This window comes from Erinaceus europaeus, chromosome 12, assembly GCF_950295315.1.
Source record: "Erinaceus europaeus chromosome 12, mEriEur2.1, whole genome shotgun sequence".
Lineage (NCBI taxonomy): Eukaryota > Metazoa > Chordata > Mammalia > Eulipotyphla > Erinaceidae > Erinaceus > Erinaceus europaeus.
Window position 1 is genome coordinate 98,444,656 of NC_080173.1, and position 27,895 is coordinate 98,472,550.

The 27,895-nt window shown below is 50.0% G+C and overlaps 3 protein-coding genes and 1 pseudogene across 5 annotated transcripts in view; 2 read left to right on the forward strand and 2 right to left on the reverse strand.

Moving 5' to 3' along the window:
* Positions 1 to 5,310: 5,310 nt before the first annotated feature.
* On the reverse strand, positions 5,311 to 13,561 carry TMA7 (translation machinery associated 7 homolog). Its single transcript, XM_060204909.1, has 5 exons — positions 13,416 to 13,561; positions 11,064 to 11,380; positions 10,919 to 10,974; positions 10,756 to 10,843; positions 5,311 to 5,674 (listed from the first exon to the last, which is right to left on the reverse strand). The coding sequence occupies exons 1-5, from the start codon at positions 13,559 to 13,561 to the stop codon at positions 5,640 to 5,642; spliced, it is 642 nt and encodes a 213-aa protein (XP_060060892.1). The 3' UTR covers positions 5,311 to 5,639.
* LOC132542271 (U6 spliceosomal RNA) lies at positions 5,883 to 5,981 on the reverse strand (annotated as a pseudogene).
* The window catches only part of CCDC51 (coiled-coil domain containing 51), a 36,265-nt gene continuing 19,558 nt past the window's right edge, over positions 11,189 to 27,895 (forward strand). The window contains exons 1-4 of one of the 3 annotated variants that reach the window (XR_009553251.1): positions 11,202 to 11,280; positions 18,604 to 18,939; positions 22,429 to 22,593; positions 22,909 to 23,871. Coding sequence is in view for 2 of the 3 variants with exons in the window: in XM_060204745.1 (XP_060060728.1) it covers positions 18,628 to 18,939; positions 22,429 to 22,593; positions 22,909 to 23,658 (1,227 nt within the window). In the remaining variant the exon portion in view is untranslated. Of the gene's footprint in view, positions 11,281 to 18,603; positions 18,940 to 22,428; positions 22,594 to 22,908; positions 24,080 to 27,895 lie in introns of those variants that run through there. The other 2 variants (XM_060204745.1, XM_007533585.3) reach the window with 2 other exon arrangements.
* The window catches only part of PLXNB1 (plexin B1), a 30,912-nt gene continuing 28,846 nt past the window's right edge, over positions 25,830 to 27,895 (forward strand). The window contains exon 1 of the mRNA XM_060204700.1: positions 25,830 to 25,848. The gene's annotated coding sequence lies outside the window, so the exon portion shown is untranslated. The remainder of the gene's footprint in view (positions 25,849 to 27,895) is intronic.

Genomic DNA, 27,895 nt, shown 5'->3' on the forward strand with positions numbered 1-27,895 from the left:
CGGGGAGAACGTGAACACGGCCGTCCTAGGCGGCTGTCTCAGGACCCAAACAGCCGGGCCGGGCCGGCGTGCGTCGGCGAGAAGGGCTCCGCCGTCGGGAAACCGCGTCCACTATTCACGTTCGTTCTGCTCAGAGCCCTTGAGTGTTTCTGCCCCAGGTGCTGGTCGTTGCAGCAGTGGACGAGGCCCAGGAGGGCGGGCCGCTCAGGTGGCACCAGGGCTGCCCCACAGGTTGAGTGGATGTTCGGAGTCGGCGAGTTTTTGTTGTTTTTTTAAAAATTATTTTCCCTTTTGTTGCCCTTTTTATTGTTGTTGTAGTTGTTATTGATGTCGTCGTTGTTGAGTAGGACAGAGAGACATGGAGAGAGGAGGGGAAGACAGAGAGGGGGAGAGAAAGATAGACACCTGCAGACCTGCTTCACCGCCCGTGAAGCGACTCCCCTGCAGGTGGGGAGCCGGGGGTTCGAACCGGGATCCTCACGCCGGTCCCTGCGCTTTGCGCCACGTGCGCTTAACCCCCTGCGCTACCGCCCGACTCCGGCAATTTTTTTTTTTAATCTTTATTTAATAGATAGAGACAGCCAGAAATCCAGTGGGAAGAGACAGAGAGACACCTGCAGCCCTGCTTCACCACTTCCAAAGCTTTCCCCCTGCAGGTGGAGACTGGGGGCTCGAGCCTGGGTCCCTGTGCACTGTGACATGTGCGCTCAACCAGGTGCGCCACCACCAGCCCGTTAGCAAGTTTTTATAGGTAAGACTGTTGGGGTGGGGGAGGCAGTGATGCACCTGGTAAAGCTACAATAAAGACTCTGGTTCAAGCCCCCAGTCCTTAACCGCCGGGACGGACGAAGCTTCATGAGGTGAAGCAATGCTGCCGGTGTTTAGTTCTCTCTTCCTATACCCCCCCCCAATTTCTCTGTCTATCCAAAATAAATTTTTAAAAAAATGAGAGGGAGTCGAGTGGTAGCTCAGAGGATTAAGCGCACGTGGCGCAAAGCGCAAGGACCGGCATAAGGATCCGGGTTCGAGCCCCCGGCTCCCCACCTGCAGGGGAGTCGCTTCACAGGCGGTGAAGCAGGTCTGCAGATGTCTGTCTTTCTCTCCCCCTCTCTGTCTTCCCCTCCTCTCTCCATTTCTCTGTCCTATCCAACAACATCAATAGCAACAATTAAAAAAAAAAAACAACAAGGGCAATAAAAGGGAGCCTCCAGGAGCAGTGGATTCATGGCACTGAGCCCCAGCAATAACCCTGAAAGCAAAATATATATAATATATATAAGGTAACTAACTACTGGGTGTTGGGCAGTACCACAGCAGGTTAAGCGTACATGGCGAGAAGTGCAAGAACGGGCAGAAGGATCCCGGTTCAAGCCCCCGGCTCCCCACCTGCAGGGGAGTCACCTCACAGGCGGTGAAGCAGGTCTGCAGGTGTCTGTCTTTCTCTCCCCCTCTCTGTCTTCCCCTCCTCTCTCCATTTCTCTCTGTCCTATCCAACAATGGCGACATCAACAATTACTACAATAAAAACAACAAAGGCAATAAAAAGGAGCTAAGTAAATAAATAAAATATTTTAAAAAATAAGGTAACTACTAAGTTCCCTCAGATAACTGGGTATCTAGTTGTTGGTCCTGTAAAGAGTATTGTATTTCATTTTTCAGTAGGGATTAGCTTCCATCAAATAAGACGACAGTAACTTGTTCTCAGGCGGCAGTGTGCTGGCACCACCTCTCAGGAGGATTGTTCTCAGTAACGCAGGGCTGGTTGCCAGCTGGCGAGACATCACAGAGAATGTCTAGAGTCCATAGAACTTCTGCTGGCTGTGCAGCCTTTCCAGAGAGCACCAGTGCAGGACACCCTGTGGCCTCATGCTTTGCAGCATCCTGGGTGGAGTCTACACCCAATTCTTTTTTTTTTTTCCCTCCAGGGTTATTGTTGGGCACGGTGCCTGCACTATGAATCCACTGCTCCTGGAGGCTATTTTTCCCCCCTTTTGTTGCCCTTGTCATAGCCTCGTTGTGGTTATTATTGTTGCCATTGTTGGACAGGACAGAAATGGAGAGAGGAGGGGAAGACAGAGGGGGAGAGAAAGACAGACACCTGCAGACCTGCTTCACCGCCTGTGAAGCGACTCCCCTGCAGGTGGGGAGCCGGGGGCTCAAACCAGGATCCTTATGCCGGTCCTTGCGCTTTGCGCCACATGCGCTTAACCCGCTGCGCCACCACCTGACCCCCTACACCCAGTTCTCACTCCATGCTGTGAGAGAGGGACAGAGGGACAGGAGGCAGCACACCACCACCTGTGGAGTTCCACTGCTGCTGTCCCTGTTGCTCTTGTGTGGTGCCAGTGAAAAGCAGGGCCCGAGTCACCCCCAGGGCTGTCACAGCTCCTTATGAAAACCTTCCTTCTCAGAGAAAACAGTATTATTTCTGTACCTGTATGACAGGCCTGAAGGGGACTTCCAGCTGTGTCTCTGAATTAAATGTTTCAATTTATTTGTGTTTGTTTTTAGACAGAAAGGCAAGAGGGTGACAGAGGCCACTGCACTGAAGTTTCCTCAGGCTGAAACCTGGGTGTTATCTGTGGCAATGCTGGGCACTACCCAAGTGAGCTGTTTCCATGGCCCTCTCCTAGCAGTGACCACACACTGTGCATGGTCTGTTTATTTCTTCTGAAATCAAGGCGGTAGATAATGAAACATCAGGAGACAAACAAAGCATGGAAAAGGGCCGGGGGCTTCAAGCCCTGGCGCATAAGGTTTTGTCCTCTCTAAAAATAGTAAATCAACAAGGGAGAAAACAGCACTGAAGGGGCCAGGCAGTGGTGCACCTGGTTAAGCGCACACATTACAGGACTCAAGGATCCAGGTTCACGCCCCTGGTCCCCACCTGCAGGGGGAAAGCTTCACAAAGTGGTGAAGCAGGGCTGCAGATGTCTCCTCTATCTTCCCCTCTCAATTTCTGTCTCTACACAATAAAATGAATAAAGTTTTGCATAACTATTTAAAAAAAAAAAACAGGACTGAGTCCATCCCCCAGTACCATGTTCAGAAAGACGGGGCTGGGAAAGTAGCTTGCTTGGACAGCGCACTGCTTTGCTAGATGCACAACCCAGATTTGAACCTGGCCCCTCACCACCTTGGAGGGAGCTTCAGTGCTGTGGTCTCTCTTTCACTCCCTCCCTGAAAGTCGTCCCAGAACAGTGGAGGCCTGAAAAACAAGAAACTGCTACTTGATCTAACGACGATCAAGGACTCATGCACCAGTTTCAGCTTTCTGAAAGGAAGTGGCCGGAAGCCCAGGAGTGGCACAGTGATTACAGTGTTGGTTGGTGTAAGCAATTCCAAGTAAGGAATGTAGGCCATTGGGGCTCAAGATGGATTCCGTTATGGACAGTGGACTCCAGAGCAGGAAGTAGCACCCACAGCCTTCAAGGCCTCATTGGCCATTCTGCAGGCTTTTGTTCTAATAAGCTACCGAAGAATTCTCACCCGAGGAGAAACCACTTTTAGAAAATATTAGTGCTGGAGGGGTGAAAGTAAACCAGAGGGGAGTCCGGCAGTAGTACAGCGGGTTAAGTGCCCCGGGTTAAGTGCATGTGGCACAAAGCACAAGGACTGGTGTAAGGATCCTGGTTCGAGACCCCGGCTCCCCACCTGCAGGGGAGTCGCTTCACAGGTGGTGAAGCAGGTCTGCAGGTGTCTGTCTTTCTCTCCCCCTCCTCTCTCCATTTCTCCCTGTCCTATCCAACAACATCAGTAACAACAATAACTACAACAATAAAACAAGGGCAACAAAAGGGAAAATTAAAAAAAAAAAAAAAAAGTAAACCAGATCATCACTCGGGCACATGATGCCAAGGATTAAACTCACGACATAGCATGTTTGAGTCACTGCACTACCTCCCAGACTGAAAGCAAGTAAAACTACAGCTACACAAAAGCACCAGCTTCACAGCAAATAGCAGATTGTAGAAGTGAGGGAGTCAGGTGGCGCAGCGGGTTAAGTGCAAGTGGCGCAAAGGACCGGCGTAAGGACCTCGGTTCAAGCCCCCAGCTCCCCACCTGCGGGGGAGTCGCTTCACAAGCGGTGAAGTAGGTCTGCAGGTGTCTGTCTGTCTCTCCCCGTCTGTCTTCCTTGCCCATCTCTCTCCATTTCTCTGTCCTATCCAACAACAACATCAATAACTACAACAAGAAAACAAGGGCAACAAAAGGGAACAAATAAATATTAAAAAAAAAAAAAAAAGACTGTACAAGTGCACTGGTAGAAGCAGGAAATACACAGATGTGTTGAGATGACCCCAGAGGAATCTAGGATTAGAATGCAGATGGCAGTGGTAACATAAATACAGAGGGTCAGATAATCTTGTGTTAGCGGGTTGGACGTGAGGTATGGAAACTGAGCCATCGAAATTGCTGACTAGAATAGTGCCTGCATGGCCATGTGCGCAATCCAGGCTTGAATCTGGCCCCCACAGCACTTCAGTGCTGTGCTTCTTTCCCTCTCACTCTGCTTCTATCTAAAAAAGCACAAAGCAGTTAAGCCAGGTGGGGGTGGGGTGACATGGGAAACAGACTTTTTTGAAGCATTAGCAGAAACAGATCTGTGGGCTTTAGAGTAAGCTTGTTCTTTTTTTAAAAATTTATTATCTTCACTTATTGGATGGAGACAGCCAGAAATTGAGAGGGAAGGGGGAGCTAGAGAGGGAGAGAGACAAAGAGACACCTGCAGCCCTGCTTCACCATTTGCAAAGCTTTTACCCTGCAAGTGGGGGCTGGGGGCTTGAACCTGGGTCCTTGTGCACTGTATCCTGTGCAATCAAACAGGTGAGCCACCACCTGGCCTGGAGTAAGCTTGGTTCTTAAGATACTTTCAAGAATCTCTTTCCCATAGGCACTATCATGTTATTTGTCTTGCTCCCATTCCACAATAGAAATTTCTTGAAAATAGTAAATACTCATAGGTATGTGACTGGCCAGCACACAGAAGCCTCCTTTATATGAACAAACCCATTAAAACAAATAGCAATGTGACTGGGTGGTGATGCACCTGGTAGAGCGCACATGTTACAATGTACAAGGACCCAAGTTCAAGCCCCTGGTCCCCAACCTGTAGAAGCTTCATGAGCAGTGAAAGTATTGCAGGTGTCTCTCTTTATCTCCCTCTCCACTCTCAATATCTCTGTCTCTATCCAAAAAAAACCAACAAAAACCACACCCAATGGCTGTCACAACAAAGATGGCTTTTCTCTATAAAGTAGCAATTCTTCCACTAGCTGTGTGTAGAATTAGACATACAACAACACAAAATCAATAGCCATTTCCAATGAGTTGGTTTAATTTGCAGGTGCTACAGAGTATGGCATGGAACACAGATGAAGAGTGTACACCTCGCAGGACTCTGGACAGGGCTTATCCTGACTTGAGGACAGAGGCAGGAGCTGAGTGACAAGAACTGAAGATGAACTGCTGTTTATCTTTTTTTTTTTTTTTTTAACAAGTTTTTCTTTTAATTTACAACAGGTTCCAAGGAATTTCATTCTTACTCTTCGTGGCAGCTGATGTTACGGGAGGGAATCCAAGTGTTTAAAAACAAGATGGAAGCAAGAATCACCACTGCGTCAGGCATAAGGAGCTGCTTACTTCTTGCCAGATTTCTTAATTCCTCCTGTGGCTACAAAGGGAGAATATAAAGTCTTCAGTCAGGGGAAAACACAGTTCTTATGCTACGAGTTCTGGGGCCTCATATGAACCAAATGATAGGAAGGATATCCTGTAAGGCTTTGTCACTATACTGAGTATTTTTTTAATTTTTTTTGTGTGATTTAACACTGATGTACTAAATCATAATGGAACAGAGGTTTAATTCCACACCATCCCCGCAAAACATGGAACAATTCACAAACTTGTGTGTCATCCTTGTGCAGGAGCTACGCTAATCTCGGAATCACTCGACTTTAGTATGTGCTGCCGAAGCGAGCTCCACCTTGAGTCTTCAGGACACCTGCGCGCACCGGGCTTTCCTGACGTCTAGTGTAGGCCAAAGCCAGATGAGGCAGGGACATCACCGGCTGTGCAGCAGCCTGCAGTGCACCGTGTTGAGCGCATCACAGAGGAAGTCACCTACTCACCTATCAACCCGTTTTTACAGAAAACGAAGTCACAGTACGAGGTGTTCAAGGTTACAAGCTGGCATGTAACAAAGCCAAGATTCCCAGTTAAAGGGTGTGACTTCCAAGTCCACATTCTGGTTTTTTGTTTTCTTTTTTAATTTTTAAAAATTTATTTATTTATTCTCCCTTTTGTGGCCCTTTTTATTATTGTTGTAGTTATTATTGTTGTTGATGTCATCATTGTTAGATAGGACAGAGAGGAATGGAGAGAGGAAGGGGAGACAGAGAGGGGGAGAGAAAGACAGACACCTGCAGACCTGCTTCACCACCTGTAAAGTGACTCCCCTGCAGGTGGGGAGCCGGGGGCTCAAACCAGGATCCTTATGCCGGTCCTTGCGCTTCGCGCCACGTGCGCTTAACCCGCTGCGCTATCACCGGACACCCCACATTCTGTTTTTTTAAAAAAATCATTCATTTAGTGTTTATTGGATAGAGACAGAAATCAAGAGGGAAGGAAAGAGAATGAGGGAAAGGCATCTGCAGCACTGCTTCACACTCTTGAAGCTGTCCCTGGGACCAGGGACTTAAACCTGGGTCTTTGCACATTGTAATATGTGTGTTCAACCAGGGGCACCACCAGCCCCACACATTCTTATTATTAAAAAAAAAAAAGGGGGGGTGGTCAGGCAGTCGTGAAAGCCCAAGGACCGGCATAAGGATCCCGGTTCAAGCCCCCGGCTCCCCACCTGCAGGGGAGTCGCTTCACAGGTGGTGAAGCAGTGGTCTATCTTTGTCCCCCTCTCTCCAGCTTATCCAACAACAACATCAACAACAACTACAAGAGCAATAAAAGGGAAAATAAAAGAATTTTTAAAAACCTATTTTTTAAAATTTATTCCCTTTTTGTTGCCCGTTTTTATTGTTGTAGTTATTACTGTTGTTGGATAGGACAGAGAGAAATGGAGAGAGGAGGGGAAGACAAGAGAGGGGGAAAGACAGACACCTGCAGACCTGCTTCACCGCCTGTGGAGCGACTCCCCTGCAGGTGGGGAGCCGGGGCTCGAACCCGGATCCTTGCACCGGTCCTTGTGCTTTGTGCCACCTGCGCTTAACCTGCTGCACTACTGCCCGATTCGCAAAAACTATTACTAGCACAAGAGTGAGAAAGAACCAGAGCATCACTGCAGTACATGCAATGCAGGGATCCAACTCAGGAACTCATGTTCTTAGATGCAGTGCTCTAGCCACTGTACCACATTCTGGACTGACAAATCAATATATATTTTTTTCCCTTTTGTTGCCCTGATTTTATTGTTGTAGTTATTGATGTCGTTGTTGGATAGGACAGAGAGAAATAGAGGAGGGGGAGACAGAAAGGGGGAGAGAAAGACAGACACCTGCCGACCTGTGAAGCGATTCCCCTGCAGGTGGGGAGCTGGGGGCTCGAACCGGGTTGTGCTTTGCGCCACCTGCGCTTAACCACAAATCAACATTCTTAACCGCCACGTCATACAACTCTACCTTCAGTATTATCTTCCTGGAGTCTGGCTTACTTAGTATCTCTAATTGACACAACTCAGCAAGTCTTTTTGCATAACCATTATGCTACCCTAGTTGGTCCAATAAAAACAGCTGTGTATCAGGTATTATAAGCTGAGCAGTGCTCTGGTCTCTCACATTTAAAATAAAATAAAATAAAAACAAGACATGTATTTTAAAAATTAGATGGTTGTAGCCCTGGAGGTGACAGCATGGCCACTTGTTACTCTTGAAAGCATGAGGTTCCTGGCATTACATGTGACAATGATTCTCCGGTTGTTCCCCTTCTAGTGTTAATGTTTTTTAAATTGACGTGGCCAGGGAGGTGGTATGGTAGAGAATATGTTAAGATTCTAGGGTGTGATGTCCCAAGTCTGACGCAGGCATCACATTTGCCAGACTGATGCTCTGGTTCACTCTCATTAATATGTTTTTACAGCTAAACTGTTTAGATCTCCCTCCCACCTCCCAACTCTAGTCAACAAATCTTCAAAACTGTAGCATATAGAATTTCACTGAAGATTAATCTTGCTGCCCAGAACCACAGACTAAGAGAAGGTATAAGAAACCTTCCATTGTTACAGCAAGGGGGTTTGGGGGGGCCTCATGAGCAGTGAAGCAGTGCTGTAGATGGCTCTCTCTCTTTCTCTCTCTCCCCCCCTTCTTCCTATTTCTATCTCTATCAAAAAAGAAAAACAAAATGCCATTTGGAATAGTGAAGTGATGCAAGCATCAAAACCCAATGACAGTTTTGGCAAAAAGAAGAAACTGGGGCCGGGCGGTGGCGCAGCGGGTTGAGCGCAGGTGGCGCAAAGCGCAGGGACCAGCTTAAGGATCCCGGTTCGAGCCCCCGGCTCCCCACCTGCAGGGGAGTCGCTTCACAGGCGGTGAAGCAGGTCTGCAGGTGTCTGTCTCTCTCTCCCCCTCCTCTCCATTTCCGTGTCCTATCCAACAACAATGACAGCAATAACAATAACGACAAAAATAAGCAAGGGCAACAAAAGGGAATAAATAAATATTAAAAAAACAATAAGACACCCAGAGAGAAAGAAGAAAAAGGAGAGGGACATATGGAGGTAGCTTTGATGTCATGAGTTAGGTTTAGAGGAAAAGAGAGAATTGAATCAGGAAAAGAAGAGTAACTTTGTATAAATATGGACAGTTGTAGAGAAGATGGCTGGCCCAAGTCTACAATTTTAGGGGAACTGTGGTGGATTGCAGTGGGGAGAGTGAAAAAGATTCAGAACTCTGGGGGTGGGAATGGTATCGACATGTAGTTCTGTAATTAAAAATATAAAAATAAAATAAAACAAATTAAAAAAAAAGAAAATTGGGGGGGGGGGAGAAGAAACCTGAGCAGTTAGGATCATAAACAACCATGACTGTGACCTTGGGAATCAGCAGTCTTGGAAGTCCTTCGTGATAGTCCCATCCAATGTCCACAGCCCCCGGAGTGACTCCCAGTGACCAAGTAGGACACAGACAACGTGAAGGACACAACAATTAGCCTGGTGGACATCAACAACACTTCCAAGTACAGGGACCTTTGGGTCTGGAAAACCTTTCTGATATGTAATCAAACTCTACATTGGGGAAAAAATAAAAAAAGAGGGGAGTCGGGCGGTAGTGCAGCGGGTTAAGCGCACTTGGCACAAAGCACAAGGATCCCGGTTCGAGCCCCCGGCTCCCCACCTGCAGGGGAGTCGCTTCCCAGGCGGTGAGGCAGGTCTGCAGGTGTCTGTCTTTCTTCCTCTCTGTCTCCCCATCTCTCTCCATTTCTGTCCTATCCAACAATGATGACATCAATGACAACAACAATAATAACTACAACAATAAAACAAGGGCAACAAAAAGGGAATAAATATTAAAAATAAAAAGAAGAAGCAGAATGGGGGGTTTAAACAGGCACAAAGTACAATAGCCTATCACCATTTTACCCTTGAGTCTAGGGCACACAAATCAAGACGAGCATTTACTTCAGCAAACAATACGCGAAGCAGCCAAGAATTTCTGGAGTACACTGCACCAAAGCAGAGGGCTCTGGGGAGGGGAGTGATGGCGGAGGAGAACCTAAACTGAGGGGGTGAGAGCGTTTTGCAGAAAACTGAAAGTTTAGGGGACCAGAAAGTGGGGCACCCGGTTAAGAGCACACATCACAGTGTGCAAGGACACAGGTTCAAGTCACTGGTCCCCACCTGCAAGAAAAAAAAAAAAAAAAAAAGCTTCCCGAGTAGTGAATCAGGGCTACAGGCGTTTTTCTGTCTCCTTCGCTTCCCCTATTATTATTTTTTTTCTGTATCCAATAATAAATATTAAAAAAAAATTGGAATCAGGGGCGGCAGCGCAGCGGGTTAAGCGCACATGGCTCCATGTGCAGGGACCGGCATAAGGATCCCGGTTCGAGCCCCCGGCTCCCCACCTGCAGGGGAGTCGCTTCACGGGCGGTGAAGCAGGTCTGCAGGTGTCTGTCTGTCTCTCCCCCTCTCTCTCTGTCTTCCCCTCCTCTCTCCATGTCTCTCTGTCCTATCCAACAACAACAGCTATGATAACAATAACTACAACAACAAGGGCAACAAAATGGGAAAAATGGCCTCCAGGAGCGGTGGATTCGTAGGGCGGGCACCGGGCACCGGGCACCGAGCCCCGGCGATAACCCTGGAGACCAAATAAATAAACAACTAAATAACTGAGAAAGTTTACACATGGGGGCCGGGTGGCGGCGCACCTGGTCGAGCGCACATGGCCCAGGGCGCCAGGACCCAGGTTCGCGTCCCCGGGGGCCCCCACTCGAAGGGGGGGGGGGGGAAGCTTCGCCAAGTGGAGAAACAGTGTTGCAGCGGTCTCCCTCCCTCCCTATCACCTCCTTCCTCTCCATTTCTGGCGGTCTCTGCCAGATAAAGAAGCATTCCAAAGGAAAAAAAAAAAAAAAAAAAAAAACCTTTCTTTCTCCATAGGGCCAGTTGACACACGTCTCAACAGCTGCAGCTACTGTAAACCGCGAGCCCCACTTTCCGCAAGGAGACTGGGGGGCTGTGAGTGCAGCTGCACCGAGGCGCGGGACCCCCGCCCGGGACCCCCGCCCGCCCGGCGCCCTCGCACTCACCCAGGGGGCCCTTCCCCGCGGCCTTCGCCTTCAGCTCCTCGAGCTTCTTCTGCTCCTCCTTCTGTTTCTGCTTGAACGCCTTGTCTTCCTAGGGGAAGTCAGGGCGCTGAACCACAGCTCGGCTTCCCGGCCCCCCCCAGCCCCCAGCCGCCGCGACCCCTACCTCGTCCATCTCCTTGGCCTGCTTCTTGGGCTGCTTCAGGGGCTTCTTCTTGCCACCTGTGGGCGACACGCCCGCGCTCAGCGCAACCCTGGGGGCCCGCTGCCTCCCCCCCCCCCCCCCCGACCCGGCCGGCCCGCTCACTCACCCTCACGGCCAGACATGGCTCCCGCCGCCCCTGCCCCAGCACCTGCCACCGGAAGAGGGTCCCGCAGCCCGCGCCGAGATCTCCACGCTGATTGGCTCCTGCTCCGGAAGTGACGCCCCCGGAAGCTGCCCTCGGAGGCGGGCACTGAAGGACCGCAGATCAGCTCTGAGTGGCAGGCGCTGGCTTGCGGTGCGGACCGGGGCTCCGGGCTCGCCAGGTACCGGGGAGGGTCGTGCAGCTGGCTGCTTACCCGCAAGCGGGGCAGGGACGCGAGGGGCTGGGTCTTGAAATCGAGGGTCTGGAAGGACGCTGCGCTCCTGAGCCCCGGGAGGTGGCTGCGTGGCCGGTAGCAGAAGCGGGGGGGCGTAGATGGCTCGCCCCGAGCGCTTTGGAGGCCGCTGCGAGCCGTGCGAGTCTGGGCCGACTTTTTTTTTGCAAATGCTGTTTATTCATCCTACACGTTGTTAAAGATACTATGACTTTTTTTTTTTTTTTTTTTTAGCAGAGCACTGCTCAGCTCTGTTTTATGATGGTGCAGGGGACTGAACCTGGGGCTTTGGAGCCTCAGGCATGAGTCTCTTTGCATCACCATTAATGCTATCTGCCCCTGCCCCAGCCAATACATTTTTGTTGATTATACACTATATGTAAATAGTAGTCTAGACACTGATGACACCGTAAGCAAAATGTGTCAACACTGCAGGAGAGATAGAATAATGGTTATGCAAAAATATATATTTTTAGATATTTTATTAATATGAGGGGTAAAACGAGTGAGCGAAAAAAGACCCAGATTATCACTCTGGTACATGTGCTACCAGAGACTAAACTTGGGACCTCATGCTTGAAAGCCCAACACTTTATCCATTGAACCACCTCCTGGACCACACCATGCAAAAAGACTTTCTGCCTGAGGTTCTGAGTTCCTAGGTTCAGCCCTCAGTACCACCATAAGCTAGAGCTGAATAGGACTCTGGTGAAAACAACAAACAAATCTAGGGAAATAGTTCATGTCGATAGTGTGCTGCTTTGCCCTGTGTACAACTCAAGTTTGAGCCAGAGACTCCCACCGCATTAAAGGAATCCTGGGTGCTATAGTCTCTTTCCTCCTCTCTGCTTCTCTTAAAAAAAAAAAAAAAGTGGGGCCCGGGTGGTAGCACACCGGGTTAAGCACACATGGCGTGAAGCCAAGGATCAACGGAAGAATCCCAGTTCCAGCCCCAGCTCCCTATCTGCAGGGGAGTTGCTTCATGGACGGTGAAGCAGGTCTGCAGGTGTCTACCCCCCCCCCCCCCCCCCCCGTCTTCCCCTCCTTTCTCCATTTCTCTCTGTCTTATCCAACAACAATAACAACAATAATAATAACAATAAACAACAAGGGCAACAAAAGGGAAAAAATAGCCTCTAGGAGCAATGGATTCGTGGTGCAGGCAACCGAGCCCCAGCAATAACCCTGGAGACAAAAAAAAAAGTACCAGCCCTGACATGGTTGATATTCTAGTAGATAGTAGGTGGGTTAGACTGTGACCAAGGAAAGCAGTGAAATACAGACTGCAGGTCAGATGACGTGTACATAGAGAAAGTGAACAAAGGATACTGGTTTGGGGGTGAATGGTGGTATTTGAACAGAAGCAAGCGGTGCAGATAGTAAACTGCTGATGTGAAGGCCTGCGGTGGGAATAGTACTTGCAGCAATATCTAGAATGTCTGTGCGTGTCAGTTCTGTGAAGTTTAGGATGTGTTAGCAGACCTGATTGTGCTGAACGTTTAGCAGCTTACAGGTGTACCAGGTCATCAGTTTGTCTTAATCTTACACAGTGGTGTTTTGTCACTTATATCTCAGTAGAACTGAGCAAAAAGCATTCATGATAGTGGAACAGAGTAAGGACAAGCAGATGAGTGGGAGAGAAGGTCAGAAAATGAACGAGGGCGGGGACGGGCCGTAGCGCGGTAGGTTAAGCGAGTGGTGCAAAGCGCAAGGACCAGAGGAAGGAGGACGGTCATCTGGATGGCGTGGGAGAATGTGTTGGGGGGAGAGATTCAGAAGTCGGCCCTCAAGACCCTGCTTCCTTTGGCTTCTGTCCACCTGTCCAGCTCACGCAGCCACTCTCCTGGTCACTTCCCACTACTCTGCCTTACAGGTTTTGCCGTTTCCCTCTGCCAGAATCAGCTTTCCTCTGCCGACTGAAGGACCTGTGAGCCATCCAGAGAGGAGGATCTGAGGGAGAGGCAGGGCTGAGAGGGCAGAGATGGAGAGGAGGATGGGGTCGAGGAAACATCTTGGGAGTCATCGACACCTTTCATGAAGTGAAGTCCCTGCTATGTGTCTGATGAGGAAAACTGAAGCAGGACAGGCGACCCAGGAGGGAGGTGTCGAAGGCCTTGCCAAGAAGAGGTATTTCAGCAAAGTCATACAAGTCAGGGTGAACTAAACGACTTGTAGAAAAGGATTGGCCAGGTAGAGCAGGTGGCAGGGCAGAGACCTGTGGCAGGGTCATGCTTCGCATGTTAGGGGGCTGGAGTGAAGCCTAGGATGGCAGGAATGAGGGGGATGAGGGCAGAGAGGCCTGCGGCTGCTTGGTTACTGGCAGGTTCTTGGTGTGGTAGGAGCTGGGAGGGTTTGAGAGAGAGAGAGTTTGTGTGTGTGTAATATGAGACGTGGTCCAGCAGGTGGTGCAGTGGATAAAGTCTTGAGTTCATAAAGTCCTGAGTTCAATCTCTGGCAGTGCATGTACCAGAGTGATATCTGGTTCTCTCCTCTCTCCTCTGTCTCTCTCATAAATAAATAACAAAAAGGCACACAGAGAGACCAGAGCACTGCTCAACTCTGGCTTATAGTGGTGGTGCTAGGGATTAAACCTGGGACTTCAGAGACTCAGGCATGAACGTTTATTTTTTTTTTAATTTTTTAAAAAATATTTTATTTATTTATTCCCTTTTGTTGCCCTTGTTGTTTTATTGTTGTAGTTATTATTGTTGTTGTCGTTGTTGGATAGGACAGAGAGAAATGGAGAGAGGAGGGGAAGACAGAGAGGAGGAGAGAAAGACAGACACCTGCAGACCTGCTTCACCGCCTGTGAAGCGACTCCCCTGCAGGTGGGGAGCCGGGGTTCGAACCGGGATCCTTATGCCGGTCCTTGTGCTTTGTGGAATGTTTATTTTTTAAAAGAGATTTTATTTACTTATTTTCAAGTCTTTTATTTATTCCCTTTTGTTGCCCTTGTTTTTTTATTGTTGTAGTTATTATCGTTGTTGTTATTGACGTCATTGTTGTTGGATAGGACAGAGAGAAATGGAGAGAGGAGGGGAAGACAGAGAGGGGGAGAGAAAGACAGACACCTGCAGACCTGCTTCACCAGCTGTGAAGTGACTCCCCTGCAGGCGGGGAGCCGGGGGCTTGAATCGGGATCCTTACGCCGGTCCTTGCGCTTTGCGCCACCTGCGCTTAACCCGCTGCGCCACCGCCCAACCCCCAGGTGTCTGTCTCTCTCCCTCTCTACCTCCTTCTCAATTTCTCTCTGTCATATCCAATAATTTTTTTTAAAGAAATAATGAAAAAAATGGCTGTCAGAAGTAGTGGATTTGTAGTGGCAATTAAAAAAAAAAAGATTTATTTGCTTATCTGTGAGGGAGAGAGAAAACCAAAGTACCACGTGGCACATTGACTACTGGGGATCAAAGTCAAGATCTGCTGCTTGAGTGTCCAGTGCCCTGTCACTGTGCCACCTCCTAGAGGATTTTGCTCTGAGAAATAAGAGAGTCTGGTTTTTAATTTTTTTTTGAAACTTTCCTTTTTTTAAAATTTTTTTATCTTTATTTATTTGCTGGATAGAGAAAGTCAGAAATTGAGAGGGAAGGGGGTGACAGAGAAGGAGAGAGACAGAGAGACGCCTGCAGCACTGCTTCACCACTTGTGAAGCTTTCCCCCTGCAGGTGGGGACCAGGGGCTCGAACCTGGGTCTTTGCACACTGTGACATGTGCACTCAACCAGGTGCGCCACCACCTGGCCCCTAAATTTTTTATGTTTATTTATTTATTTTCCCTTTTGTTGCCCTTGTTGTTTAACATTATTGTGGTCATTGATGCCGTTGTTGTTGGATAGGACAGAGAAATGGAGAGAAGAGGGGAAGACAAAGAGGGGGAGAGAAAGACAGACACCTGCGGGGAGTCGGGCAGTAGCGCAGCAGGTTAAGCGCACATTGCGGAAAGTGCCAGGACTGACACAAGGATCCCGGTTCGAGCCCCCGGCTCCCCACCTGCAGGGGAGTCACTTCATAAGAGGCGAAGCACGTCTGCAGGTGTCTGTCTTTCTCTCGCTGTCTTCCCCTCTCCATTTCTCTCCTATCTAACAACGACATCAGTATCAACAATGAAAAACAACAAGGGCAACAAAAGGGAAAATAAATAAATATTAAAAAAAAAAAAGACAGACACCTGCAGACCTGCTTCACCACCTGTGAAGCGACTCCCCTGCAGGTGGGGAGCCGGGGGCTCGAACCAGGATCCCTACGCTGGTCCTTGTGCTTGGCGCCACGTGCGCTTAACTCTGTGCCACCACCCGACTCCCTAAGAGGGTCGTTAGTTGTTTTGTGAAGAATTTAGCTCTCAGAGTCAGAGGAGGAAGCCTTGCTGGGGTCCAAGACTGACAGAGCAGGAGCTGGGAAGGGAGGCTGGGAAGGTCAGGGGAAACCAGGAAAAGGCAGTGATTTTAGAGTGGGGGCTGGGCGGAACCTGGGTAGTGCTGCTTTGTCTTGTGCGTGACCCTGGCTTGAGCCCGGCCTCCAGGAATCTGTCTCTCTTTCTCTCTGCCTCTGTCTACTTCAGTAAAACAAAATGAAATAAAATGAGGCAGTCTTGGAAGCTCCAGACAGATATTAGGAAGAAATCTGAGGGGGCTGGGTGGTGGCACACCTGGTTGAGCGCACATGTTCTAGTGCACAAGGACCTGGGTTCGAGCCCCAGGTCCCCACCTGTAGGGGAAAAGCGTTGCGAGTGGTGAAGCAGGGCTGCAGGTGTCTGTCTCCCTCTCTAGCTCCCCCTGCCTCTCAGTCTGGCTGTCTCTATCCAATAAAATACATAGATGAAAGAAATCAGAGACACACCTCCTGGACACGGAAGGAGCGAGCTGAGCGAGAGCAACCTAGTGTGGAGCAGGGTCAAGAGAGACGGACGGGTCTTGCAGCCCAGGAGGCAGCACAGTGGGTAAAGTTTTGGACTCTCAGTCATGAAGTCCCAAGTTCAATCCCTGCCGTCACCTGCCAGAATGAAATTCTAGTGTTCTCTCTCCCCCTCTCCCTCCCCCTCTTCTTGTCTCTCCCTGCTTTCACATAAACACATACTTTCTTTTTTTAAAAAAAAAAGTTATTTATTTATTTTCCCTTTTGTTGCCCTTGTTGTTTAACATTGTGGTTATTATTGTTGTTTGTTATTGATGTTGGATAGGACAGAGAGAAACGGAGAGAGGAGGGGAAGACAGAGAGGGGGGAGAGAAAGACAGACACCTGCAGACCTGCTTCACCACTTGTGAAGCGACCCCCCCTGCAGGTGGGGAGCCGGGGGCTCGAACCGGGATCCTCACTCGGGTCCTTGTGCTTTGCGCCACGTGCGCTTAACCTGCTGCGCCACCACCCGACTCCGCAAACACATACTTTCTCTCTCAGAAATACATGCAGAGAGAGAGAGGGAGGGAGGGAATGAGAGGGGGGAAGGGAGAGGGAGAGGACAGGCCTGAAGAAGCAATAATGGCCAAAACAAACCTTTCTTGTTCAGTGTTGTTGAGGAGAGGGGTGTTGTGGTTGGTGAGGCTGCAAGGCCGTGTGCCTTTCTTGAGTTGATGGGGTCCACCCCCAGGGCTGATGGCAGTGTCAGTGCTCGTGTCCTTGGCGCTTCGGTTGAGCCTAGGAGGAGGATGAGCGTGTGCTCCCTGGGGCCCTGTGATTGCGAAACTTTTATATGGGTTCCCTCTGTGTCTCTCAACGGAGACCCATGTTGGCGGGAAGACATGTCCCTGTCCAGCTGAGTCTGATTTCAAGAGGGGCTGAAGGAGGCTGAGTGCATGTGCGTGTGTTTGGGGCAGAGACGGAGAGAAAGCGAGAGGGGAAGGGGAGATAGGGCTGGAGAGAGAAAGTCAGACACCTGCGACACCGCTTCACAGGTGGGGGCCGGGGACACATGTCTGCTCTACCCAGTGCCGCAGCACCCGGCCCCTCCCCTTGCTTTTCCCTTGACAGCCACAGCCACAGCCACAGCCAGTGCGTGGAGGTGGGCAGGGTCGGGAGCAGCGCGTGTCTGCTGCCAGACTGCGTTCGCTCAGGAACCTGGGTCCGCTGGCCCCTTCCCTCTGGGGTCCTGCAAGTCCTGCTGCTCTTAGACTCAGGCCAAGCCTGACTGGGTAATGGGAGCCTGACTCCCCCCGCTGTTGAGGTAATGAGCACTTGGTGATGGTGAGGCCCACACATCAAAGAAAGGCTGACAGGGAGAGCAGCCTGACCTGTTGAGCAGTGACTAGGACTGGAGAGGAGGGACAGAGCTCCTGGGAGCTGAGAAATGGGAGAGTGGGTGTGGGCGGCGGCACAGTGTGGCTTAGAGGCACGGTGAAGAGTCTGAACCCGAGAGGAATAAACAGCGCCTTCTGAGGAAACCCATGTTCCTTCGTGTGTGTGTTCCCTCCCCCCAGTGTCTCCTTAGATGAGAGCTGAGGGAAGAATTTTCTACAGCCTCTGGTGGAAGTAGAATTTTCTACTCTGCCACTGAGCTGTAGTCTAGTCCCCCAGGAAGGAGTGTTCTGTCTTGCTCGGGACATGAAAGACCTGTTTTCTCAAACATAGTTAAAAACTGCTTCCCCGGAGCTGATGGATGAGGGAGACCAGGAAGCTGGCTTTGAGAGTCTTTAAGAAATCTTTCCGGGAGTCGGGCGGTAGTGCTGTGGGCTAAGCGCAGGTGGCAAAGCACAAAGACCCGCATAAAGATCCTGGTTCGAGCCCCCGGCTCCCCACCTGCAGGGGAGTCGCTCCCCAGGCAGTGAAGCAGGTCTGCAGGTGTCTGTCTTTCTCTCCCCCTCTCTGTCTTCCCCTCCTCTCTCCATTTCTCTCTGTCCTATCCAACAATGATGACATCAACAACAACAACAATAATAACTACAACAAGGGCAACAAAAGGGAAGATAAATAAATAATAAAAGAGAGAGAGAGAGAGAGAGAGATCTTTCCTGCTGTCCCCTCGTCCCCAGTTTCCCCGGAGTCATTATGAATTGCCACACAGACGTGACTTGATGTTCTCAGAAAACTGGCAGCGAGGTTCTCATCTAAGTCTTAACAGCCCCGGGGAGATGCGGGGAGTCTCTTTGGCGCTGTGAGGAGGTGGGAGGCAGGGTCCCAGGTGTGCCCTTCCCTCGGCGTGTGCTGCTGTCTGGGAGGGCCTGGGGGGGGGTGCCCAAGGCGGCTGTGGTCTGCAAGCCTGCAGTGCTGCTCTGGAAGTCCGTTGGTCTGTCCGGTACTGTCCCAAAGCCTTGAACCCTGACGCCTGCTCGGCCTTTCTCAGGTGTGTCCTCCCACAGACTTCCCGATGACAGGGTGCAGCCCTGTGCTGACCGTGCGGCATGCCATGGGTGTCCCTCCCACAGTGGTGTGGAGAGGCCTCTTCGGAAGGGACATCTTTGTAGCCCGGACTCTGTGCAGCTCGGGCCCCAGCCAGCCCCGAGAGAAAAGACCAGAGGAGGTGGCCCTTGGCCTGTACCATCACCTCACGGCCCTGGGAAGAGCCCTGGGACACAGCGTTCAGCAGCAAGCCTCCTCCAAGGCCAAGACTTGGTGGAAAAGATATGAAGAGTTTGTTGGGCTCAATGAGGTTCGAGAGGCCCAGGGAAACGTGACTGAGGTGAGATGGGGAGCTGTTGATCTGCTTCTAAATTCTGCGTATAAGACCTTCTGTTTTGATCATCACATTAGGTTCACTTGTATTACTTACAGTGTGGTCTGTTTACATCATCACTGTTTTACCTGGGTCCCGCCCTGCCTGCAGGGGATTGGTTTCATCCCCACTGGTTAGATGGAAGCTTTCTGTGTTCTGTTCACACTCTTTTTTTTTGCTCCGCCCCCTCTCCTAGTCATTTTCCTTTCCCTTGCCACTTCCGGTGAAGAGATGCATAAAAGGCGATGTATCTGATTAATAAACGAGATACTGCTTCCCGGCTCAGCCATGAGTCCCTGGTCGTCTGTCTCCCGCCCACGAAGCTAGACCGGCAGGGAGCTAGGGTGGCGGGCCCTGCCGTCTGACTTAGAACTGCGGCCAAACAAGTCCCGTCACAGGGTGCTGTGAAGCCATATCCAGAACTGCCTTTCTTTTTTTTATTATTATTATCTTTTTTTTTTTTTTTTTAGTATTTATTCCCTTTTGTTGCCCTTGTTGTCTTGTTGTAGTTATTATTGTTGTTATTGGTGTCGTCGTTGTTGGATAGGACAGAGAGAAACGGAGAGAGGAGGGGAAGACAGAGAGGGGGAGAGAAAGACAGACACCTGCAGACCTGTTTCACTGCCTGTGAAGCGACCCCCCTGCAGGTGGGGAGCCGGGGGCTCGAACCAGGATCCTTACGCCGGTCCTCGTGCTTTGCGCCACCTGCGCTTAACCCGCTGCGCTACCAACTCCCAAGAACTTGCCCGACTCCCAAGAACTGCCTTTCCTTGAGAGATTTGAGTCGTCTCTCACGAGATAACCTTCATCCGAGACTACAGGGGGTGAAGTCCACTGGGTGACTGTGCCACCCCTGGCACAAGTCACTGTACCCTGAAGTCCTTGGTGAGTAACTTCCACTTTGGAGGCCAGTAAACACTGCCTTCATTGATGAGTTAGTTCGTGGCAAGTGGTGAAAACTGCCTGGAGGGAGTCGGGCAGCAGCGCAGCGGGTTAAGCGCAGGTGGCACAAAGAGTAAAGATTCTGGTTCGAGCCCCGGGCTCCCCACCTGCAGGGGAGTCGCTTCACAGGCGGTGAAGCAGGTCTGCAGGTGTCTGTCTTTCTCCCTCCCCTCTGTCTTGCCCTCCTCTCTCCATTTCTCTCTGTCCTATCCAACAACAACAATAATAACTACAACAATAAAAAAACAACAACAAGGGCAACAATAGGTATTAAATAAAATAATAAAAAAAGAAAGAAAATTTTTTTTTTAATTAAAAAAAAAAAAAACTGCCTGGAGTTGCCACCCCGTCTGTAAGCAGAAATTCTTTTTTTTCTCTCATTTTTTTTTGTTAATTGGGGAATTAATGTTTTACATTCAACAGAAAGTACAGTAGTTTGTACATGCATAACATTCCCCAGTTTCCCATATAACAATACAACCCCCACTAGGTCCTCTGAATCCTTCTTGGACCTGTATTCTCCCCACCCACCCACCCCAGAGTCTTTGACTTTGGTGCAATACGCCGATTCCAGTTCAGGTTCTACTTGTGTTTTCTTTTCTGATCTTGTTTTTCAACTTCTGCCTGAGAGTGAGATCATCCCATAGTCATCTTTCTGTTTCTGACTTATTTCACTCAACATGAATTTTTCAAGGTCCAAGAACATTCTTGTGACAGTCAAGATACCAAGAAATGGGGCTGGGTGGAGACACACCTGGCTGAGCGCACATGTTGCAATGCACAAGGACCTGGGTTTGAGTCTCCGATCCCCACCTGCAGGGGGAAAGCTTTTTGAGTGGTGAATCAGGGCTGCAGGAGTCTCTCTGTCTCTCTCCTTCCCTAGCTTCCCCTTCTTTCTTGATTTCTGGCTGTCTCTACCCAATAAATAAAGATAATAAAAATTTATTTTAAATATTTTATTTATTTTATTTTATTTTATTTTTACCAGAGCACTGCTCAGCTCTGGCTTATGGTGGGTGGTGCGGGGGATTGAACCTGGGAATTGACGCAGCCTCAGGTATGAGAGTCTGTTTGCATAGCCATTATACTATCTACCCCCGTCCATTTATTTTATTTTATTTATTATTATTTTAATATTTATTTATTTATTCTTTTTTGTTGCCTCTTGTTGTCTTTATTGTTGTAGTCGTTGTTGGATAGGACAGAGAGAAATGGAGAGAGGAGGGCAAGACGGAGGGGGAGAGAAAGACAGACACCTGCAGACCTGCTTCACTGCCCGTGAAGCGACTCCCCTGCAGGTGGGGAGCCAGGGGCTCGAACCGGGATCCTTATGCCGGTTCTTGTGCTTTGTGCCATCTGCACCTAACCCACTGAGCTACAGCCCAACTCCCTTATTTTATTTTTGAGAGAGATACAGAGAGAGAAAGACACAGAGAAAAATACCAGAGCACCGCTCATCTCTGGCTTATTGTGCTGTGGGGGATTGAACCTGGAACTTTGGAGCCTCAGGCATGAGAGTCTCTTTGCATAACCATTATGCTATCTACTTCTGCCCCAAGACAACAAAAATTTAAAGAGAGAGAGGGAGGCCGAGAACTATTCTGTGAGGAGGAATGAGCGATCTGTGGTCATCACGTCCTCTGTGACAGCAGGTTCGCATTTTGACGTCCCTGCCGCCACCCCTGTGAAGGCACAAACTGGTGCAGTGAGATGGGGAAACACCTGGGAGTTCACGTGGAGGCTTTGAGAAAGTGGTGTCTCCCCGTGGAGGCCGTGGGAGCAGCTGGATTAGTTTCTGGGGCTGTGAAACGGAGATTTTAGCGTGCCTTTCACGGCATTGTTGTGAGAAGGAAACACCTGAAGCAGCTTAAGAAGATAGTTTCTTTCTGCAGTTTGTGTCAGACCAGTAGTGACCAGGCTGGGCGCATTGTTCTCTTGTTCAAGTTTCTCAGGGGTGTGTTATTTCTGCTTGAGTGGCTAAATCTGGTGGCTCTGACGGGTGTAGCCTGGGGCACTGTGAGGACCACGGGGAGAACCAGGATTATGTGCCCAACAGACTCTGTTTCCACCCTTTACACTGACACTCACTGACCACAGCCATTGAAAATAGAGCTAAACTGGGAGTCGGGCAGTAGCACAGCAGGTTATGCACATGCGGTGCAAAGCACAAGGACTGGCATAAGGATCCCAGTTCGGGTCCCCGGCTCCCCAACTGCAGGGGAGTCGCTTCACAGGCGGTGAAGCAGGTCTGCAGGTGTCTATCTTTCTCTCCTCCTCTGTCTTCCCCTCCTCTCTCCATTTCTCTCTGTCCTATCCAACGACAGCAGCAACAACAATAATAATAACCACAACAATGATAAAACAACAAGGGCAACAAAAGGGGGGAAAATGGTCTCCAGGAGCAGTGGATTCATGGTGCAGGCACCGAGCCCAAACAATAACAAAAAGAAAATAGAGCTAAACTTATCTGGGTGTGCACAGGGGGGCAAATGCCCTTGACTGTTTTTTCTGCAGGCAGAGAAAGTATTCATGGTGGCTCGGGGACTTGTCAGAGAGGCCCAGGAAGCCCTGGAAGTTCAGCAGGTCAGGCTGAAGGAGGTGAGAGACCGCTTGGACCGCATCTCCAGAGATGACAATCAGTACCTGGAGCTGGCCACTCTGGAGCACAGGATGCTGCAGGTAGGCACCCCGAGAAGCACCTCTTCCTCGTGTGGCTAGGGACGGTGACCTGGCAGCTCACTGCGGGGTGAGTGACAACCCTGACTGGTCTGATGCTCAGAGACCAGCTCAGGAAGTGAGCCAGAAGCACCCCCTGAGCATCTGCACCCCAACTTGCCGAGCAGGGAGCCCACCGCGGGCTGCTCGGAGGGCACCAGACACTGGAGGACAATGCAGCTCTGCATGTACTCTGCCGGGGCATGGGAGGGGGTATCTGCTCGGAGTCCCAGGCGCGGGGCCACACTGCCACCACATAACACAGCTTTGTTTCTGTAGGAGGAGAAGAGGCTTCGCGCAGCCTATACACGTGCTGAAGACTCTGAAAGAGAGAAGTTCTCCCTCTTCTCCGCGGCTGTGCGGGAAAGTCACGAGAAGGAGCGTACGCGGGCTGAGAGGACCAAGAATTGGTCCCTCATTGGCTCGGTCTTGGGGGCCCTGATCGGTGTGGCAGGCTCCACTTACGTGAACCGTGTGCGGCTTCAGGAGCTGAAGACCTTGCTCCTAGAGGCGCAGAAGGGGCCTGTGAGCCTCCAGGAGGCCATCCGAGAACAGGCGTCCAGCTACTCCCTCCAGCAAAGGGACCTCCATAGCCTCGTGGCAGATCTAAAGGGCCTGGTCCAAGCCGGTCCAGGCTCTGGGTCCCCGGCGGGAACTTCCTCCAGCCGAGAAAGAGACACAGATGCTCTTTCCTCTGCCTTGAAAGAGCAGCTCAGTCACTCCAGGCAGGTCCATTCATGTCTGGAAGGCTTACAAAAGCAACTGGATGGCCTGGAAAAAACTTTTAGCCAGATGACTGGGGCGGTGCATCTTGCAAAGGCTGCAGCCCTCCAGGACTTCTTGGAGCCTGAAGACGGGGCTCGGCCTCGCTCTCTGCTGGAACATGGAAGCGTGATCTTGGCGCTGTCAGACATGGAGCAGAAGCTACAAACCCAGGTCAACAGAAACTCCGTCTATAGCACCCTGGTCACCTGTGTAACAGTTGTGGCCACCCTGCCTGTGCTCTACATGCTGTTCAGGGCTAACTAGCCCCCGGACCATCCTCCTGAGGGCCTGGTGGGGACGGGTGGATGTGGGTTTATTTAGAAAGTTCCTGTCCTGAGCTTTGAGTGCTTGTCCCCTCAGCCCCTCTGTGCGGTTCCCTCACTGACTCTGAGCTTTCTAGACGACACTTGTTTACACTAATTAGCGGAACTGCTAAGGCCCAATGAAGACGTCTTTCTTAGTTTCTCTTTCTTAAAGGTCCGGCCTAAGGATCCTGGTTCGAGCCCCGGCTCCCCACCTGCAGGGGGATCGCTTCACAAGTGGTGAAACAGGTCTGCAGATGTCTATCTTTCTCTCCCCCTCTCTCCCCTTCCCTTTCAATTTCTCTGTCCTATCAAGGGAAAAAAAAAAAAAAAAGTCACTGGATTCATAGTACCAGCACCAAGCCCCAGTGACTGGAGGCAAATTAATTAATTAATTAATTACTAGGAGGCTGGGCAGTGGTAGTGCAGTGGGATAAACGTGCGTGGCGCAAAGCGCAAGGACTGGTGCAAAGATGCCGGTTTGAGCCCCTGACTCCCCACCTGCAGGGGGGTCACTTCATGGGTGGTGGTAAAGCTGTTTTGCAGGTGTCTGTCTTTCTCTCCCTCTCTCTGTCTTCCTCTCTTCTCTCAATTTTGCTCGGTCCTATCCAACAACAGCAATGGCAACAATAAAAAAAACAAGGGCAACGAACTGGGCAAAATGGCCTCCAGGAGCAGTGGATTGGTAGTGCAGGCACCAAGTCCCAGCAATAACCCTGGAAGCAAAAAATAATAATAATAATAAGTAAGTAATCAAGCTATTTGTGACGTGTGTGAGAGTTTCCCCGTGAGTCAGGGCTCCCCAGGTGTTTGCAGCACCCAGGATCAAGCGGGAAGCCAGGGCGCACCAATTCACCACCTGCCTGTGGAGCTGGCTCCCTGGTCCTGAGTTTGTGTTCTTTAATGCCAGGCTGAGTTCTGTCCGTTGAAAACTGACATTTGGGGGAGCAGGCAGTGGCACATCCAGTTGAGTGCATAAATCACCACGAGCAAGCCCCCAGTCCCCACTTGCAGGGGAAACATCATGAGCCGTGGAGCAGGTGTCTCTCTCTCCCACTCGTCTCCTTCCCTCTCAGTTTGTCTGTCTATAAAAATAAATGTTTTTTGGGAATCGGGCGGTAGCGCAGTGGGTTAAGTGCAGGTGGCATAGAGCGCAAGGGCCCGCGTAAGGATCCGGGTTCAAGCCCCCGGCTCCCCACCTGCAGGGGAGTCGCTTCACAGGTGGTGACGCAGAACTGCAGGTGTCTGTCTTTCTCTCCCCCTCTCTGTCTTCCCCTCCTCTCTCCATTTCTCTCTGTCCTATCCAACAACAGCGACATCAATAACAATAATAACTACAACAACAATAAGACAACAAGGGCAACAAAAGGGAAAATAAATAATTAATTAAAAATAAATAATTTTAGGGGCCAGGCAGTGGTGCACCTGGTTAAATGCTCATGTTCAGTCCCCACCTGCAGGGGGAAAGCTTCATGAGTGGTGAGGCAGGACTACAGGTGTGTCTCTGTCCCTCCCTATCCCCTCCTTCCCTCTATTTCTCTGTCTATCAAATAAATAAATAAAAATAGTTGAAAAAAATTGAGATCTGGAACTTAAAGGTTGGGGCTGGAGTTAAGGTCAATGCCCCCTTTTGTTTGTCTCTTATCTCCTGGTCTTGTTTGGAACCATTTTGGGTAAATACATTTATCTCAAGGCTTGAGCTTTTTCATTTCCTGGTCTGCTCTCCTCATGCTCATCCCTCTGGGTCAGGTGACCTGGGGGTTCCAGTGAGTGAAACCAAGCCTGTTGAGCTTACACTGGTGACCGTGGTTGTCGGCCACGTCCTATGCCGCGGTGGAGAGAATATTCTGGTCCTGACGCTGGAGGAGAGCAGGGAGGAAGGGTTGAGGGAGTGGTTGGTAAATGTGGCTGGGGACACAATTACAGGATCTGGTGTGTAATCAGAGTCTCTGGTGCTGCGGGCAGAAGCAGTATGCCACTAGGACTGGGTATTCTCCACACGGCCGAGAGAAGGCCTTAGTCCGCCAGCAGTGAGCAGAGGCCATGGAGAGGATGGCCGCACAGAGGTGGGAGGTGCTGTGGGGCCTAGAGGCAGAGGCCTCTGAGAATCCTGACCTCTCCCTTTTCAGAGAGGAGCCTTTGACCTCCAGGGGTAAGTTTGTGCACCCGTAAGTAAACAGGAGCCCTTGGGGCCCCCTACTCAGTGTGGAGTGTTGAAAGGTTTGCAGGTCTGACACGCAGTGGAGATCTCACCTTCCAGAGGCTTTCAGGCCTGGCTGAAGTGGATAGTGGAGGTGTTTCCCGTGTGAGGGACCGTCCTTTCTTGGGAAGGTACAGCTCACCGGCCCTGTGGATGCTCAGAACCTCTGAGCATCTGGCTCCTTGGCCATTTGTTATTCCATCCTAGAGGTTGCTTTTGCTTTCATCTTTTCATCCTTTAATCAGTTTATTACAGTGCTTATTAAATCTCAACCAGTTCTGACATTTTTTTCCTTTTGCTTCAATGAAAACTCTTAGAATTATATACTGTCAGAGCCGTACAAGACCTTACAATTTATCTGATAAAATACCAATAAGGAAGCAGAGGGAGTGGGGTGGGGAGATAGCATAGTGGTTCTGCAAAAGACTTTCCTGCCTGAAACTGCAAGGTCCAAGGTTCAACCCCCAGCACAAGTCAGAACCGAGCCCTGTGCTTTGGTCTAGAAAACAGACACATCCCAGAGCTGTGAAGCCCTAATGAAGACAGAAGAAAAAACAATAAGATAAAAAAAAAGAAGCAGAGGGAGGGTCCTAGAAATTACTTCCCTGGGCTGGGTGGTGGCGCACCTGGTTGAGTGCACAGGTTAGAATGCATAAAGACCTGGGTTTGAGCACCTGGTTCCCACCTGCAGGGGGAAGTTTCATGAGTGGTGAAGCAGTGCTGCAGGTGTCTCTCTCTTCCTTTCTATCAGCCCCTTCTCAATTTTTGGTTCTCTCTATTAATACATTTTTATTATTATTATTTATCTTTCTGCCTCCAGGGTTATTGCTGGGGCTCAGTGCCTGCACCAAGAGCCCAATGCTCCTAGAGGCTACCTTTTCCCTTTTGTTGCCCTTGTTGTCTGTCGTTGTTGTTGTTAATATTATTGTTGTCGTTGTTGTTTGATAGGACAGAGAGAAACAGAGGAGGGGAAGACAGGAAGAGAGATAAACACCTGCAGACTTGCTTCACTGCCTGTGAAGCTACTCCCCTGCAGGTGGGGAGCCGGGGGCTCAAACCGGGGTCCTTACTGCCCAGCCCCCACAAAATAAATTTTTATATATATTTATTTATTCCCTTTTGTTGCCCTTTTATTGTTGTAGTTTTTATTTTTGTTGTTATTGATATCATTTTTTGATAGGACAGATAAATGGAGAGAGGGGAGTCGGGCGGGTAGCGCAGCGGGTTAAGTGCAGGTGGCACAAAGCGCAAGGACCGGCGTAAGGATCCCGGTTCGAGCCCCCAGCTCCCCACCTGCAGGGGAGTCGCTTCACAGGTGATGAAGCAGGTCTGCAGGTCCATCTTTGGCAAACGCTAGAAGAAGAATGGAGAGAGGCGGGGAAGACAGGGGGAGAAAAAGACAGACATCTGCAGACCTGCTTCACCGCCTGTGAAACGACTCCCCTGCAGATGGGGAGCCAGGGGCTCGTACCAGGATCCTTCTGCCGGTCCTTGTGCTTTGCGCCACGTGTGCTTAACCTGCTGCGCTACCGCCTGACTTCCCAAAATAGTATTTTTAAAACCAAAATAATTTTTTAAAAGAAATTATTGGGGGCACACATGGCGTGAAGTGCAAGGATCCCAGTTCAAGCCCCTGGCTCCCCACCTGCAGGGGGGTCACTTCACAGGGGGTAAAGCAAATCTGCAGGTGTGTATTTTTCTCTCTGTCTTCCCCTTCTCTCTCGATTTCTCATTGTCCTATCTAACAACAATGACAGCAATAGCAACAATAATAATAACAAGGACAACAAAAGGGAAAAAATAGCCTCCAGGAGCAGTGGATGTGTAATGCGGGCACCGAACCTCAGTGATAACCTGGAGGCAAAAAAAAATAAATTCCTCATGGCATTGTTTTATTTTTTTAAAGATTTTATTGGGGCCAGGTGGTGGCGCACCTGGTTGAGTGCACATTACAGTGCACAAGGACCCAGGTTCAAGCTCCTGGTCTCCACCTGCAGAG

Bases quoted from the DNA above. Each gene is read 5' to 3' on its own strand.
- TMA7 (XM_060204909.1), bottom strand. From the start codon at position 13,561: ATGACCCTGCCACAGGTCTCTGCCCTGCCACCTGCTCTACCTGGCCAA. The intron at 10,975-11,063 runs GTGAGTGAGCGG...TGTCGCCCACAG, and splicing joins AGCCATGTCTGGCCGTGAGG to GTGGCAAGAAGAAGCCCCTG. The intron at 5,675-10,755 runs GTGAGTGCGAGG...CTCCCTTTGTAG, and splicing joins CGCGGGGAAGGGCCCCCTGG to CCACAGGAGGAATTAAGAAA.